The sequence below is a fragment of the Melampsora larici-populina genome (assembly GCF_000204055.1).
Source record: "Melampsora larici-populina 98AG31 unplaced genomic scaffold MELLAscaffold_8, whole genome shotgun sequence".
Taxonomy (NCBI): domain Eukaryota; kingdom Fungi; phylum Basidiomycota; class Pucciniomycetes; order Pucciniales; family Melampsoraceae; genus Melampsora; species Melampsora laricis-populina.
In genome coordinates this window covers 1361332-1379749 of record NW_006768772.1, presented here as the reverse complement: position 1 = coordinate 1379749, position 18418 = coordinate 1361332, and the positions used below count along the sequence as shown (strand labels likewise).

General features: G+C 41.5%; 2 protein-coding genes across 2 annotated transcripts; one reads left to right on the top strand and one right to left on the bottom strand.

Moving 5' to 3' along the window:
* Nucleotides 1-3975: 3975 nt before the first annotated feature.
* MELLADRAFT_104163 (uncharacterized protein) lies at nt 3976-6762 on the top strand (the record flags this gene model as incomplete). The annotated part of the gene is made up of 7 exons (XM_007407221.1): nt 3976-3988; nt 4762-5025; nt 5090-5152; nt 5747-6010; nt 6053-6159; nt 6360-6556; nt 6639-6762. The coding sequence occupies 7 exons, from the start codon at nt 3976-3978 to the stop codon at nt 6760-6762; spliced, it is 1032 nt and encodes a 343-aa protein (XP_007407283.1).
* Nucleotides 6763-14358: 7596 nt separating this feature from the next.
* On the bottom strand, nt 14359-15998 carry MELLADRAFT_104162 (uncharacterized protein; the record flags this gene model as incomplete). The annotated part of the gene is made up of 3 exons (XM_007407118.1): nt 14359-14630; nt 15530-15626; nt 15753-15998. The coding sequence occupies 3 exons, from the start codon at nt 15996-15998 to the stop codon at nt 14359-14361; spliced, it is 615 nt and encodes a 204-aa protein (XP_007407180.1).
* Nucleotides 15999-18418: the final 2420 nt, after the last annotated feature.

Below are 18418 nucleotides of genomic sequence, written 5' to 3'. Positions count from 1 at the left end.
GCCATCAATGACACTCCAATGAACTACTAGATGAAGAACATCGCTAAAGGAGGTGAACACATAGCTGATTTATCGTTTTTAAGGGTGCTTGGGTGTGCTGCATACGCACATGTGCATCATGAGGACAGGAAGAAATTAGATCCTACTGCTGTATGTCGAGTATTAGTAGGCTACGAGACAGTTGCAAAAGCATATCAACTTTATCCTCCCACCACCAGACATGTAATGGTATCCAGGGATGTAACATTTATCGAATCTCTGTTTCCACTACAACATCAACAGCAGTCAGAAAACTCAATCAAAACCCAAGAATCACTGGAAGACTGGTGGTTCCCTGGAGCTGAGGACATAAGTAACACCACGACTTCACCATTGATGAACAGCACTCCGATCACATGCTCCACTGATACATCAGATGACACTACGGACTCACCAATCAAATCTCCTACACTGAGAAAACTCATGCTTTGAACATCACGTAGTATCAAGCCTATTGCTTGAATTGGAAACTTCAGAACATATGCAGCAGTGGTCTCTGACAAGCCAGATCCTGATAATTCAACATATGAACAAGCAATGAAGGGTGCAGATGCAGACAAATGGATGGAGGCTATGAAAGAGGAGTATTTGTTGTTTTTGCAACATCGAGTTGGAAGGCTGTTAAAGGGAACAAAGGAGATGAACGTAGTAGGAGGAATGTGGCATCTCAAACGCAAACAAAATACTCTAGGTGAAATTACTGCATACAAAGCCAGATGGCTGATTTTGGGTAACAAGCAAATACAAGGTGTTGACTTCACTAAGACTTATGCTTCTGTTGGTGTGGAGGAGTCTTTATATGCTATGTGTGCCATAGCTGCATCAGACAACTTATAATTCAAGACATTTGACATCAAAATGTCATTTCTCACTGGATCAAACAACATCCCAGTCCACACTTGCCAAATGAAGGGGTTGAACAATGGTTCAGGTGATATACTCTTATTAGACCAAGCAGTTTACCATGAACCTCAAGCACATAGACAATTCAATACCACGCTGAAACAATGATACACTTCAATAGGATTACACTCATCAGAAGTTGATGATTTGCTTTATTCTTGCTGGGCTGGTGATTCATTAGTGCATATTCACATGCATGTAGATGACAGATCTGTTATTTTGAAAGATGTTGAACTTCTAAGAACCACTCGGGAAGCTTTATGCCAACTTTATGAAATCAAATGGCATCATAATCCAACTGAGCACTTGGGTGTTTGCATTACAAGTGATTGGGCTGCTCAAACTATCCATCTATCTCAGGAAAACTACCTAACCGACGTACTGGAACAATTTGGGGTTTCTGACTCTAAACCTGTACTTACTCCTATCACTACACCAAATGTAATCTTTACCGGGCGGTAAAGAAAACTACTGACATAGAAAAGTCCTGAGGCAACAGGAAGAGAGCTAAAAATCTGAAAAAATATGCACCTTGTTCCTAGATGTTGGGGCGTCATGATGAGTATTTTTTTGTATTTTACACACAGATATTGGTTTATGTACTAACAACAAACGCTGAAAATCATCAAAAACGCACATGTAACAATACCTGAAATTTGGGTCATGAGTATGAAGACAATATTTTGTGGTCTAAAAACTTCAATAACTTTTGCAATTCTGCTCCAAATAACTCGATTTTTGGTTCATTCAAAAGCTGAACTATTCTCCTTCACACTTCATAATGTCAGTAAGGTTCTATCTAGTCATTTAAGCACTCTACATATGTTCAAACAGTTCTGCATGAAAAGCTCTGTAGGATCTTTTTTAGACCAGCTACAGATGTGATGTCTCAATGAAAAATGTAGAGGAAAGGCTCACCTTTTTAATGCACTTCAAATCGAGTGATTTGATTCAGAACTGCGAAAGTTATTGATGTTTGAAGATTCCAAAATCCTGTCTTCAAAATCAAGGGCCAAATTTCAGGTATTGTTACAGGTGGGTTTTTGATGATTCTCAGCCTTTATTGTTAGTACATTAACCAATATCCGTGTGTAAAATACAAAAAAATACTCATCATGACGCCCCAACATCTAGGAACAAGGTGCATATTTTTCAGATTTTTAGCCCTCTTCCTGTTGCCTCAGGACTTTTCTATGTCAGTAGTTTTCTTTACCGCCCGGTAAAGATTACATTTGGTGTAGTGTATGTCGATATCTGCAAATCTTGTAGCAGCATCCTCTGAAGAACACGCGGCATACCAAGAGTTTCCTTACCTTGCAATCATTGGTAGCCTCAACCATGCAGCAGTAAACACCAGGCCTGACATCAGCCATGCTGTGTTGACACTTGCACAATTCTTGTCTAGTTACGGTTCTGATCATGTTACTGCAGTGAAACATCTCCTGAGATACATCAAAGGTACATTAGACAGAGGTATTGTATTTCAACGCACGTCTACTGAAAGTCATGTTATTGAAGCCTACGCGGATGCAGACTATGCCAACGACATGAACTGAACCACCATAACACAGGTGGTTCACACGTCCATGAGGGACTTGCGAGGCTTGTGACAGGCCCCGTGAAAGACTCATCGGCAGAGTGATGGTTCTCACTCTACCCGCGCACACTGTGAAAATCTTTCACCCTCAGCCAATCACAAGGATCTCCCACAATCCCTCATCAAGACTCCTCACCAGTCCACCACACATCACATAGGCATTTGTGTGTGTTTCATTTCTTTTGCTTCATCCGGCCCACCTGGCAAAAGACGTCCCACCCACCGGCCCAATGGAGGACCCCATCCCTTAGTGATTTGGTTCACGGGAACCAACCTCGGTTTGGTTCACGGGAACCAACCTCGGTTTGGTTTATGAAAACCAAACTCGGGGCCGGGGCCCCTTCACTTCCCCAACCCGTGCCTTCCTGGTTCTCGAAGCAGGTAGACACACACTGGGTGACATCAACAGTACCGAAGGTACTGAGACTGTTGGTCTCAATTTATGTTCAGCAGAAATTGGAGACCAACGCAATCCATACCCTAAAAGCATAGCAAGTAGGGGAATGGATCACTACACGCAAGTCTGTGACGGGCTACACCATCACACTGGGTGGTTCAACTATCTATTCAAGGACAAGGCGCCATAAGAGTGTTGCATTATCCACCACCAAAGCGGAGTACATGGTATGGAAGCCCTGAGCAAGGGGGGTGTGCCAATTTATTACACAACACACAACGCACAACCCACATGAGCAAGGGGGGTGTGCCACCTCATTACATGTACATAACAAAAAACAACATACAACAACCCATCACCCAGCATATGTACAAACTCCACGCTTCACGCTTCACACATCACAAAATAACAAAAACAAACAACACATCAACAAAAAAATAACACAGCATGAAAAAAGAAGACAATAAATAAACGCTTTGTCAAACCAGCCCTACACTTCAGAACAACACACACCCATCACCAAGTTGAAAGGTACACAATTGTTTTTCTCAACTTGAAATTGAAGAGTATACATATTTTATTTTCCCATTCAATTAACCTGTCCAGATTGGTGACAAGTTGTTTCTTTCCTTTAGCTTTAATGATTAACCTGAAAAGCTTTCCATTGACATCAAGTTGTGTCCTTTCACTTCCATAATTAACCTGACAAGCTCACATATTGATTTACGTCTCTTGACTTTGAAATATCACAGACTTTTCTGGTCCTTTGTGGGATCGTGTCTCCTGTCATTTCTGTCTCTTATATATATAACATCATTCCCTGTTTCCATTGTCAATTTTTTCTTGTGTCCACCAGTTATTATGTTGTTAGTTCTTATTTCAGCAAAAATTTTGATATCCTCGCCCTTCCTCCCACATTTTTTTCTCTCTCATCAACTCTAGCACTTAAAATCTTTCACTATCATCAACAACATACTATGTCAACCCTTCCAATATACCAGACAACCCCCTGCCCTGGCTGTAGTGAAGTTTTCCCAAAATGAACAAACAATGTTTGTGGTGAATGTGCTGATGATAAGAAAAAAAGGAATGGCTCAGAAGTTTTCAACACAATTTACTGCTGCTCTTGTGGAGATGGATATGTGCGAATGAAGGAAGATGTTGGTAAACCCTGCCGAGACCTCTCCAAATTGACTCAAAATTCATTAGCAAAATCCACCAGAAGACCTAGCACCTCACCCCGACATCCTCTCACTCACCTCAAAGTGATGGCAGAAGTCAATGAATTTTTTGGAGCCTCTCTCAATGCAGCATCTCACCGTCAAAAAATGGGAACCAAGATATGTAACTCACTCAGCATAGGTCAATCAAAAAAAAAGAAAAGTACAAAAGCATGATGTGCGCACTCAGTCACCTGAGGGCTCCACTCAATCACCCTCGGAATTTCTTTCTTGTGGTGCAAAATCGACATTGAAAAATCCAGCGGCTTCATCAAGCATAGTTCTTGCAATTGGATTCAATTATCAATATGATTTTGAGTTGCTTGATTTCAAGGTGGCATCAACCACACAAGGAGGCGACTTTACAAACAATTCTTGGTTCTTGAAGCTAGCAGAGGATTCCTACAATTTCTTTTGTCAGAAACTATACAATAGGGTACCAAGTCAAGATCAAATCAACAAAGGAATTCCTTCAATTCCAGCCTTCGATGAAAGATGGGGAAAGTTAGGCCAGATTATCAATGGCGAGCCGACTGAATTCTCTTCCGCCATTCACCTCTGAAATGCTTTGGAACGCTCTGACAAACGTTCAAACCATACTAAAGGCCTTTACGTGAAGTTTGATGCAGATGAATACCTGCGTATCACGGAGTCAGATGATAAGAAGTTTTGCAGAAACAAGAAGAAAAGGGTCCATGAAAGTACTGATGAATCTGGAACCGATCCATCTTTGCAAGACAAGGAGGAAAATTACATCCCCAAACATAAACGACTTCATTCTCCCTCAGACAGAAGTGATACACATCAAGATCAAGAAGATGATTCCAACATTGCTTACCGGCCCGATCCTGATGAAATTTTTGAGACTGGTAAGTTCCACCCATTTAGATCCATGAATACAAAGACAAATCATTTGTTCCTTGTTTAAAACAGAACACGTGGATCAAACCATTACTCCTGGTTGCTTGTTAAATACACCTATGGTTGAGCTCAATAGTAAGTACCACTTTACAGTATTTTTGGAGTCATTGATATTGATTCTTTCAAATTTTTGTTTGCAGATGTCAAATCTTCAATCAGACAAATCAAAGAATCACAAGCTAATCCTGACTTGTACCACTGCCAGCATTAAATAGGTTCCCTGGTCGGAACGTGACCTAGGCTGGGAATATCATTGAGAGAAGAATGGAGAATCAAATCATCTTGCACTGCACATCTGAGCCATAAAGCATACACTACATGTGTGCAAACATCTGAGTAAATCCTTAGCTATCAGCTACATACAGGTCGGCTCAGTTATCTGCTCATCTAGATAAGAAAATCATGTGTAATACATGCTGTAACTTTGTTCAGATTGAGACACACATTTCAAAATATTGACTACATATATCACAACGGCTACTCAGGAAATATTCATGGAACTGTGTAACAGTAGCAGAATGGGAATCTGATCACTAGGACCCGTATTCCCATCTGGGAACCTCTTTAATGCTGGCAGTGTACCTAACCACGGTGATTGGCTTCAATTGTAAGTCAGCTTGATCATATGTCTTTCTTGATCTCTTCTGATATGTTAAGTTTTTACATCAGCCTGCATTGGTGAACTGAAACTGGTAGTCATCGAAAGCCCTTTGCCAATAGCCTCTGTACAAAGGACTCCTCCTCAACCCAAGTTGTGGATTCTTGGAGTTGCTAAGGCAGTAGTCTATCATCCCCAGTCCCCCAATTCAACTTTGTTCAATTCAGATTGGATGTTTGTCTTAGGTGAAGAACCACACTTGGGATGGCTTGACATACAAGGTGTTCCCAAAGAAGATACCTCCAAAGATGAAAACCAAGTTGATGAATATGACTGTTGAGTGATGGTTGATAATCAAATGCTGACTGATATGATAGCTATACCGTTCTGTGCCTCCACTTCATCATTTGACTCACCCAATTCTCATGCTCAATTAAGATTGTTTGCAGAAGCACAAAGAATCATCGGCAAATTTCACCAGAAGGTTATTACAAACCCAAAAATTACAGGGGAACTACATACAAAGTGTATAACAAAACGTGTTAGTGGTCTTTGCTTTGGCTAGACACAAGATATCAAGCTGATATCTCCTATGTTTGTTCATTCACTTTTCCAGATGGCGCTCAGCCTCACCTTCACCACCATCAACAGCCCAGAAGACACTGCAAATTTATGGTTCTGTAGAGGAAAGGCGCCTACACCCCTCCCAAAGGTTTCATGACAGCAGTCAACTTTACAATTAAAAAACCTTACAATCTTGATCATCAAATAATGCATTGCCTCACTCATTTTCGTATAGATGAATATAAAGGCAAGTCCTTGCTATGTATTCTACAAGCTTCTGGACGTATCATAACTCAAGTCGAGTTGATCCACTCAAAGTGAGTATAATCTCTTTCATTGGAACCCCAAACATACTAAGGTGAATTTTTACTAATACCCACCATTGATTTATCATCTCAGCTCAGCTATTGGGGATGACAATCCCGGGGAAGATAGTCTGAAGATATTTTTAGAAAACCATTCTTGTCCTCCGCCTTGTGAATTCCTTGGTCTCCATAAGCTAGATGTACCGTACACTGATTAGATCATGTCAAACAGTTGACTATTGTAGTTGAAGCACAAAATGAGAGCAGATACAAGAATGACAATGACTAACACACAAATGAGTCAGATAAACTAGATAAATCAGCGAAGAGTGGAGAAAAAGAAATTCAAGAAGTGATGTTGAACGTATAGATTGAAGTTTAACAACCACTACTTTTTCTTGTTCTTCTTGCTATTGTGATGTTGAGCAGGATGATGTACCTTATTCAATTTGATTTCAACATCCTGTTCGTAACATTTGATAACCTTTTCTTTATATGCTTCCCACTCCTCATCAGTTTTACCTTCCTTCAATTTCATGAGTCCATCAATCCGTTGGACCAAAGCTCGATTGATTTGAAGGGAACAGCCAAAGCGAGTAATCGGAGATTCAGCAGGGATCATTGGATTCCATCCTTCATCGTAAGTTACAGATTGAGATGTACGATGAGATATATCTGAGGCCCAGCAGGATTCAATAACACCGTCACAAGCATCAAAAGATGTTTCTACGTGATAATCATCTAGGATGAAGTAGACACCTTCAATGTCACCTAGGTAGTCTGATTTTTCAACCCAGTGTAGCTCTCCTGTTGCTCGGTTCAACACTGAGACAGCTAATCTACCCGTAGCTGATAGCGCAAGATAGCGTAGCTAGAAACATGCCGCAAAGCTACAGCTAGCAGGAATCAGCATGAATGAATCCCAGCTACCCTACGCAGAGTCCCAGAAAATCTCCAGCTAACCAAATTTTGGCCCTGTAGCGTAGTGTAGAGGCACAAAACTCAGCTACAGTAGCTCGTAGCATAGCGTAACTTGACAAGTTACACTATCATAAAGGTCAGATCTGTGTTAACTGCATACAGTTACGCTACATACAAAATGCATGGTAGCGTGTTGTAGCGTAGCTGTCTCAGCGTTGCTCGGTTGATTCTTGTAAAAAGCCCATAAGCATATTGACTTAAATCACGATCAGTATGTGATTTGTTGTAGAAGCCATCTCCTGTAACCACAATACTTGAAGCTATGACATTAGCATTGGGAGACTGGGACCACTTTTTATCGGAAAAGGAAGGAACCAAATGCTTCAATGCAAGATCGCGGTTGGATTGAAAGGCTTTTAAACATAATGTTGACATCCATTCAGCTAGATTATCGTTAATAATAGCCATCATATGCATGCTTTCCTGATCTTCAAGGATAGCCTGTTTGCTTTTGCCCGTTTTAGCGCTCAATGCAGTTACTCCTGAAAATTGAAGGGGATCATCATTAACAAAGAGAAAACAAAACAGGAAGCGAGGGAGATGGTCTTACCAAACTTGCGGCCTTTGTCTGAACCAGGTCGATAACCTGCAGATCTCATTTCACCCCAATTCTTGAGTCCCTTGACCAAGCTGTTGGTGCAGCAGTTGCCTCAAGCTAGGCTATGTTGATATATGTTCTGGATTGTATAATTCATCTCTTTCATTTCATCTGAGATCATTTCTGAGAAAGGTTGGAATCTAATCAATTGGATACTTTCCAAGTATCAGCATCAAGAAGGACACAATTGTGATGGGTGATACAAAGGCGAGGACCAGTTGGAAGTTTCTTTGCATCATGTTTTTTTAAGAAATAAATACAAGAGTCTTTTGAAATCCCTAGCTTTTCAGAAAGTTCTTTACAAAGTGCGTCAAATGAACTATTTCTGATCTTATCCCGACCAGAATGATTTGATCCAGAATTGTGTTTGAATCGGTTTCGTTGTTTGTCTTTTGTCTTCTTATTGTTAGCACCGGATGATGACCGCTTTTTTCCTGGTTTATTTTCAGCCATTGTGATGCTAGCTTTACAAATAGAGGTTAAGTTCAAAGCAAATGAAGTTAAATTCAAATTTGCTAGCAGGATTCAAAGGAATAGACAAATTTTGAGACTTACCTGATTGGATCAAATTGATCAAAAACTTGAGTTATAAGGAATTGTTCCAGGTGAAGAATCCAAGACAAAATTCAATGAATAACACAAAATACCGATTAATAAGACGAGAATTGAAGAAGACAACGAGAATTGAAGAAGACAACGAGAATCGACGAAGAAGACGAGAATCAGACGACGAGATTCGACAAAGAAGACGAGAATCAAAGAAGACAACAAGAATTGAAGAACGAGACAAGAATCGAAGAAGGAGACGTGAATTGATTGCTAAGACGAGAATCAACACCACCGCCGCTCCGCTATATTTCCAAATTTTACGAGCGGAGCGATTAAGCGCTATGATAAAACGCTAATCGCTCCGCTTTTTTTTTCAAACCGCTATGACTTCTGAGAGCCGAGCAATACTTTAGATTGCTCCGCTGCGCTATGGACAAATCCCACACGAAAAAGCGCATTAAAGCGAGGTCATGAACCGCAAGAAGCTGTAAATCGGTATGTAAGCCGCTTTGAATTACACATCATGATTCTACTTATAATCAAAGGCAGAGTGGGGATGTCTAAAGAGATAGAAAACATAAAACAAAAACAACTCACTTTTTTAGCATTTGTAATTCAAGACAAAAAGATGGAAAGAAATCGGTGAGAGTGAGAGAAACAAGTCATTTTTTGATTGATTTGTATTTATGTAGAGGGTGAGACAAGGAAAAAAACTTTGACATAAAATGAAAGAAAGTTATCCAGCCCAGTCTAATTGTGTAGAGGGGCAGAGTTGGTAAATAAGAGCAACAAAAAACAAAATACAATGGTCAAAAGATTTCAAAGGACTAATTCTTGGCCTTGGCGTGCTGAGCTTGGTAAGCTTGGATATAGGCCCAAGCATCAGCGTATATACCTGATAATGGGACATTGGACTTCAACCACTCGCGTACACCAACGAGCTTACCAATCATCTTCGCCGTTAAGGAAGCGCAAGGAGGTACTGCGATGTCAGCGGCTGAGGAGAATGTCCTCTCACACGGGCAGGATGTACCTGACAACCCAAGATAATCACGAGCGACTGTAGCAAGGACTGGAAAGTCCTTATTGTGCTCCTACAATTAAATGAGAATATCAGTCAGATCATTCAAAATCAAGAAGGAAGTATGAATAAAGTAAGTTACCTTCCACCAATTGAGTTCGCTCTGCCCTGCGACCATCAAATGAGCACCTTCAATGTATTCAATGTATTCATCTCAACGTTTGTCAGCTGCTGATTGAGAGGTTACTTGCGTGGTGAATACATCATACTCAAAACAGGCAGGATCAGGCAAGGTGGGAGGTGATGCTGGTCTGGATGCTTTGATCGGGTCTGAATTAATGGGATCTTCAGGCCATTGGGCCAATGCGGCTTCAAAGGCGTAATGAAAGATAGGTTTGGCTCGAGCAGCCTCGTCAGGATAGTTGAGGTCGAAGAATTTGAGACGAAACCGAGGATTCATGATGGTTGATAATACGACAGCGTCTGAGGCAGCTGCCTCAGCTTGATAGCCCTCTAACTTGTTGCGCATCACCTCGAGCATCCTCTTGAGTTCAGTGTCGTCACATTCTGCTTCAATATTATCGACATCTTTGATGACCCGTGAGTACTTGGCAAGTAAGACACATCCAGTTGGTGTGTTTCCTTCCATTTGCTTTGTGGCATACAGAAACACCTGAGAAGGAATAGTCAGCAATGGTCAACAAACAGATTTGGAAGTTTGAAGAAAAAATTAGCAAACCTGAAGGATTTTAACCAAGGTCTCAATTGAATCCCACTTGTCAGCAGTTATGTTTAAACCCTTGTAATAACAAGTCTTCCGATCGGTGAGGAGAATCACATCAATAACCTGTAAATAGAGATGAATTATTTAATGACAGAGGGAGAAATACATGATAAGTATAGAACTCACATCACGCGCATCGCTTAAGCGTTCGAGAAAATCACAATCAATGTTCCAACGGACCCCCCACCCAGAGATGGGTGAGCGGCCCTTATAGTCCATCTGTTTGGCCTTGGCCAGGAACTCTTGACGTCTTGCTGAGCTTTGGGTACAAAGTCCGTTGAATTTTTTTGCCTACATGAAAAAAGAAAGGTCAGATAGTTGTAAGTGTTGAATGAGGAAGATCAAGATCACTTACTATATGGACAGCCCGAGCCAAATCAGTTCGATGGAGTTCTTTGTCTTGATTGGATTCACAATCAGATCTGATGTCATCGATAAAGGTCCCACTTTACAGCCGTCAAGTTCGTCATTCTCGTCTTGCTCATCTTCTGAAGAGTCAAAGCCAACATCCTCTGCACCATCATTTAAAATCACGGTTGGTGTGGGTAACGTAATACCTGGTTGGGTAGCTGGCTTGATGTGCCCAGCGCTGACACCTAGAGATTTGAGACCAGCTTTGACCACAAGCCCAATCTTGTGGTTATAGCACTTTACCTGATTCACACTTGAGTCCCAATAGACCAATTTGTTTGCATCCTTGAACATGCCGGACAACTCGTAGGCCATTGTGTTGTTGTTACTTCCCAAATCTGTCGTCTGAGCTAACATGTAAAATGTAATTGCATGTTAGCCTTGATGATTACAAAAAGAGAAACATAGAAAACACCAAGAAACCGAGATAAGAAGACCTATCTTTGTATGTAAACCATTTGATATCAAAAATCTCCCAACTGGCTGAGCCAAAAGTTGGCCAGCATGATGCCAAGCAACTAACTTGAGCGGCAGATGCTGGGTCTGGAACTTCCAGTTGTCATCGATGTAGGTTGCTGAGACACCTATGAAGGCCTTACGACCTCCTTTGGTTGTCCAAACATCGTAAATAAGGCTAAACTTACTCTTGTTTGACTGTAACAAAAAGACAAGAGTCAGAAAATCAGACAGACGATGAGCAGAAAAGGAAGATACATACCTTGATCACATTAATGACTGAGGATGATAGTTCCTGGTAAATACCCTTGGCAGTTTCAGAGGCCCAGGTCGTACCTCGTATAGTTGCTGACCGATTTGATAACTTGAAAGCTGCTCTAAGGGGAGGATCGTTGAATCTAGCAAAAGGAAGCCCGTGCCGAAGAATCCAGATCACTAGGACGGTGTTGAGGAGGTCGACACTGAAGGAGGATTGAGACAAGAAGGAGTCAAGTGTAGATTTTGGATTGGAACCAGCCACTTGCACGATTTCCTCTTGTTGTTGTCTCCAAGTTCGAGGCAGGTCATCTCCCTCTCGGATGGCAATATGACGTTTGGGGCAAGCGGGTCGATCCTTGGTCCCATCTCGATGGGAGTAGAGGTTGTAGAAACTTCTCCTGCCTCGAGTGAAGTATTCACAACAGTATTTGCATCTATATCAACGGGGATCATTGCCAGTCTGAAAGAGACATGGTTTGACGTTAGTTACATTCTGAAGGGAAGGATGAGAGACGGATATTGGTGAAGGTGATAGAAGTTAAGATGGTACTTACTTTGCCTTTCACATGAATGGGGGGTTTGTAGTGGTCCAAAAGTTTAGACACACGGCCAAGCTGTGCACGTCTCACGCCTGGCAACTCAACCACTTTGACATCTGAATCTTGATGAACGTCCAAGCCTTCAGGAACTTCATAGTCCTGTATGAAGTTGTGTGAAATGATTAAAACAAAATATTCAAAGGTTAACAACAAATCAAAAGGAAGCATGAAAAAAAAGATAGTTTTCATAATCTTGAAACTGATGAGATGACAAAGAGAATGATAAAAGAAAGTACCTCTAGAACCGTAGTAGCACGTTTCTTTTTCTTCTTCAGAGGGGCTGAACGGGATTGTGAAGGATTTGAAACGTTGCAAGATGCAGAACTTTTGCGTTTACCTTGACCAAAGGCCCAATTGGAGCCTTTTGGTGCCCTGTTCTTCAAAGCAGATTGAGCAGAGGTGGTTGAAATCAAGGCTGTCTCTGATTGATTGTCCTCGGTTTCAAACCCGTCACCTTCACAAGTTGGATCATCTCCAGGGGATGGAGATTGAAGAGAACGTCGCGAGTCAGGCGACTGAATGACGAATCCAGGTCGAGGTTGGACTGGGCTACGCACCCGAAGAGAACGAGTAGACAATGTGGAAGTTGGAGCAAGCGCAGTAGACGGGTTGAGTTGGAGTGTGCTTTGCGTGAGGCGTCTGGTATCGGCGGCAGAGGGACTCATAGTGAAAGAGATTGTTTGGACTAGATCTAATTGTGAACAAGAGAAGGATAGACAAATATGTTGAGGTGAGTAAGACAGAGTTTAATTGACGATAGCAAAAAATGAAAGAGCAGGAGAACGATGTTGGGTAATCAATGGAGGAAACAAAATCCTTACCTGTGAGTTTGTGTCCCTTTATAGTCGGAGCTGATGGGTCCATTCGTCCAGGAAACAGTAGCATTGCTACTGTGAGGCACTGAGGTGGTGTGATAGGAGTAAGTGGTGCCTTGAGATAGTCGGATTGGGTGCGAAGGAGAGGTCAGAGGGCGTGGTGGGGTGTTTGGTTGTATCAGCCTAAGTTGATATAGAAGCTACGGGGCGCTCGGTAGCGCCCTGTCGCTAAGCGCTCCGGCCCGCTGTGCCAGCTTGTAGCACAGCGGAAAAACGCTATACCGGGCGTATGTCACAACCGCTATAACATTTGGGGTTTCACCATAGCTATAGCAGTGCGTGAAACCCGCTATATGTAAAAAGGGATAGCGCGGGCGGGGCGCGCGCTCTGCTACCGCTCCGCCTGCGCTATCTCAGGCAGGGTGTCGGCGGCATTGCGAGAATCAATGGATCAGAATAGAACCGATGGATAAGACGAGATTGAAGAACGAGACGTGGATCGATTGATAAGACAAGAATCAATGGATAAGACAAGATCGAAGAACAAGACTTGAATTGATTGATAAGACGAGATTCAATGGATAAGACAAGAATCAAACAATCAGACTAGAATTGTCGAGAACCAAGCAATAAGACTAAAGTCACAGTGAACTGAGAGACGAGACTAGAATTGAAGAGAATCAATGATAATCCGATAAAAAGAAGGCAAGTAGAAGGGATGGTTCATGTTGATGACCTTACCTATGGTTCCAAGGGATCAAATAAGATCCAAACTGAGCAAATTGAGGAAAAGCTAAGTGAATAGCCAAACTGAGCTGAAGGGCTTGAGGTTGATTCTGAGTGAGTTGGTTGGGAAGATGTTGATGATGCTGGCTTTCTTTGATAAAAACCACCTATGTATTACCATTTTTTACCTATTATAGATCTATGCTAAAGGCACATGTTTGAAGCCTCAGGCTTTGCCGACCTCCTAGCATAACTAAAAAGTCATGCAGGCACAGCAAAACCACCCTGACAGCAAAGACTACGGTGATGTAATGTCCCACATTTGGAAACCATCTCCAGTTCTCTCTGCCCACGACAGGGCTTGAACCAACAACCCACACCAGTAGTGGGCAAACAAGCTGACCAGCTAACCACTAGATTATGAACTATTAAGAAGCTGGCTGCTGTTTCCAATACTAGTACACCATGGTCTAACTGTGGTGCAAAGAATTCTGACCTCAAAGATTTGGCTCAAGTACAGTTTACATATTAATATCTCACTCAGAATCATACTCATAACAAAACTGCATATCAATTTTTAATTTCAAATTACAAAACATTAGGAAATTGATCAATCTCACTCAGAATCATAAAAATATTCTTCATCTGCATCTGGTGCGTCCTCATCTACAAATTCGTCTTCATAATAAAATTCATCATCTGATAGACCAGTTCCATTTTCCATTTCACTTTCATCCTCATCATTCAAATCTACCATGGGGTAAAGTTCTTGAGGATCCCCTCCAGCTTTGATATCATCAAGGTCTAATTCCATCGGAATCACAACCCAAAGCAACTCTTGAAATAAAGTCCAAACTGAGTTGATGTCAAGGTCCTCAGTATACCAGCCTAACTCAAGAATAGTTGAATTTAGAAAATTGTGGAACGGCTTTGGAGATACCACAAAAAGCTGTTCACAATCAGGAGAAAACTTTTCAAGCATTCCTTGGATAACTTTGTCAGGTACTGGTGTCAGACCCTGCTGGCCTTCGTGGTCCTCAGGTGCAAAGTAAGATACATCGGGTGGTACACCAGTTGGAAGAGCCGAGTTCCTATTTGTTTGTGTTTGATATGTGTTCTTTTCTTCAGCGTACTCATCCAGCATACGTTGCACCAGTGGGACCCATAGGTGCAAGAATATTGCTCTAATCATAAAATGATATCAGCTTAAGAAATTGATAAGTCCAAAGGTAAAGATAAGACTTACCTTTGAAGTCGATCTCCTGGGTTATAAATTCCTTCATCAATAGCTTTCTTGATATTTTTACGGATTGCAATGTTCTTAGCCTTCATCAATTGAGACCAGAGACACTCGATTTTTTGATTATGTGGTGAAGTGGTGAAGATGTGTTTCAGCGCAGCTTCTTCATAGCTCAGCTTTTTGAAAATACAAGAAAGTGTCATCTGATGAGTGGTGATGTCCAAAGTTTCAGTTCCATGATCGGTCAAGGTTTTTTCAGGAAAGCCACCGCAGGCTGCAATTGTTTGAAGAAAGTAGACTCCAATTCTGCAAGGATTGCTGGTGTTGATGCCCGCCTTCAAGCTGAGAATGCAACAAGACCATGCATCAATGAATCCATAGATGCAAATTCCAAATGGCTTAAGTTTGTCATGTCCATCACTGGCCCATATTTTGTTTGGGCCAGCAACTCTATATACCCATCACTTGAGCCAATGTTGTTTACGCAGGGCTACTCCTTCTGCATCAACCACAGCCAGTAGACGTCCAACAGAGTTTCTACTGAGACGTATTGATTCAGCAGTGGCCATGACATGAGCCATTTGCTGGAAGCCAGCATTCTTGTCACCAGCTTGCTTGCGTTGAAGTAGCTTCTCAGCTGCTTCCTGAGGTCAAATGATACCAAGTTCAATGTCGTCCTTGCGCCAGTTCAATCCTGACCGCTTTGAAAGTGATTTAAGCATTGTCATTGTGAACAAAGGAAATGTGTATTGGTTTTGAATGATTCGTACAACTTCTTTTTGTTGCCAACGTCTAGTATGGTAGAACTTCATGAGTTGCAGGCACTTTTCTTTCTTGCCTTCAGTGAGTTGAGCTTGCATAGTACTTAAATTAAGGTGTTGCAAGTGTTGTGCAAGAGTTCGAAGTTTCATAGTGTGTTTGGTTTCCGTATTGAGATATTCTAACATTTGAACTCTTGTTAAGCCTTGGTGGCACAAATCTACCAAGACTTTGTCGAGTTCTGGACTAGGTGGCATGCTCAAATTGATTGATTTTATTTGAGACTGAGAACAAATGAGAAATAAGTTGAATTCAGGTTTGATGAATGTTTGAATTGAGTTGAGAGATGTGGTGGCAATGTATCTTGATTTGAGAAGTTGTCTTTTTGGTGTTCTTTGTTATGTTGTGATGTGTGATGTGTGATGTGTGGAGCGTGGAGTTTGTACATATGCTGGGTGATGGGTTGTTGTATGTTGTGTTTTTGTTATGTACACGTAATGAGGTGGCACACCCCCCTCGCTCAGGGCTTCCGTAACATGGCTATGGCTGACTGCAGTAAGCATGTGGTATGGTTTTGCAAACTTCTCTTTGTCCTCACCCACTCAATGCCAATAACAACAATCATCAATCTGCCTCGCACGTCCTTATTTAACGGCAACAATGGGGCTGTGTTCTTGTCTCAAGAAGCGGCAGTGAACTCCCAATCCAAACACATCAACATCAGGCACCACTACATCCGTGAACTGGTCAGGAACAACATCATTCAACCAACACAGATCGACACAAAGGCCATGCCGGCTGACTACCTTACCAAGGCAACAACAAAGTTGGTAATTGACAACTGCAGGAGGTTGGTTGGGAACTTGCTTTACGGCGAACTCAAAGAGTCAAAGTAAGTTCCTCCCAAAGTATGCACCGCCAGGGCTATCTACTATCCAAATTTGTCAAAACATCACCTCGGCCATGCTGTGAGCACACAACTATTTTTGGGCTTTTTGAGATACAACGACAGCATAATGATGGTCTCTCCGATGGAGTCTTGACAAAATCAACTTCATTCTCAATTTTTCATATCTTTAGGCCCTTGCTATTTGCAGCCCACACAAAATCCATGTAGGCGCTGCCAAAACAGCGCCTACATGGCTTTTTCCCACAAAAAAGCGCCTACATTTATGATGTAGGCACTCAAAACGTTCTAAAATGACGCCTACAGGTCAAAAAACCTATGTAGGCGTCATTTGGCTACGCCTACATGCTAGGAATGAAATGTAGGCGTAATTTGGTTACACCTTTAAGTTGTAGGCGCTTCAAATTTACGTCTACAGCTCATTTTTGGAATGTAGGCGTAAAATTCAAGCGCCTACATATGTGGGCGCTTGAAAATTACGCCTACATGTCTTCTTTTGCATGTAGGCGTAGTTTTCAAGCGCCTAAATTTAAGATTTGACATGTAGGTGCTTGACATTGCGAAAATAATGTATTTTCCAAGGTGAAAAATAATTGACATTAATGCACAAAATGATTAATAATGCAGAATTAATGCAGAATTAATGCAGAACTAATGCATTTTGAATCATTTTGTGAAATAAATGTAATCATTTTTCACGTTGGAAAAATACATTATATTCGCAGTGTGAATATCACACCTACATGCAAGGAATTCCATGTAGGCGCTTGAAAATGACGCCTACATGCAGAAAAAGACATGTAGGCATAATTTTCAAGCGCCTACATTGCTTTTTTGGGGATGTGGGCGTCATTTTCAAGCGCCTACATGTGTATTGATGCATGGGACTGCGCCTACACATGTGTCGACGTGGAACTTTGGTCCAACTTCTCTTCCGTCTTCCAATATTCACATTTTGAGTCCAAACTGCTATGTCTGTCTTCCAATACTCTCATTTCAAGTCCAAACTGCTTTGCCCGCCTTCCAATACTCTCATTTCAAGTCCAAACTGTGTTTTCTGTCTTCCAATACTCTCATTTTGACTGGAAAATTGTTCTTCATTACCTTTCAGACCAGTCTGGAGTTGCAGGTGCTGGATTTGTAGCGCCTACATATGCAAGACTGCAAGTAGGTGCTTATTTGAGCCAAAAAATTAATGTAGGCGCGTGTAATTTACGCCTACATGCCTTAAAAACCATGTAGGCGTAATTTCCAAGCGCCTACATAGCAGGTGCTCAATTGCCAGCGCCTACATACAGAAAATGGAATGTGGGCGCTCAAAAATTACAAAACATCACACCTACATGTGATGTAGGCGCTCAAAACATTTTAAAATGACGCCTACAGGTTAAAAAACCCATGTAGGCGTCATTTGGCTACGCCTACAATCTAAAAATGGCATATGTAGGCGCTCAAAAAAAGCGCCTACATTCAAAATTTCAGAATGTAGGCGCTTGAAAATAGCGCCTACATGCCATTTTTAGATTGTAGGCGTAGCCAAATGACGCCTACATGGGTTTTTTAACCTGTAGGCGTCATTTTAAAATGTTTTGAGCGCCTACATCATGAATGTAGGCACTTTTTCGTGGGAAAAAGCCATGTAGGCGTAATTTGGACAGCGCCTACATAGTTTTTTTGTGGGATGCAAATAGCAATGGCCTATCTTTATTTTCATTTTTCTAATTTCTCCTATTTTCTGTTTCTGATTTTGTTTATTTTTCAATTCTTTAT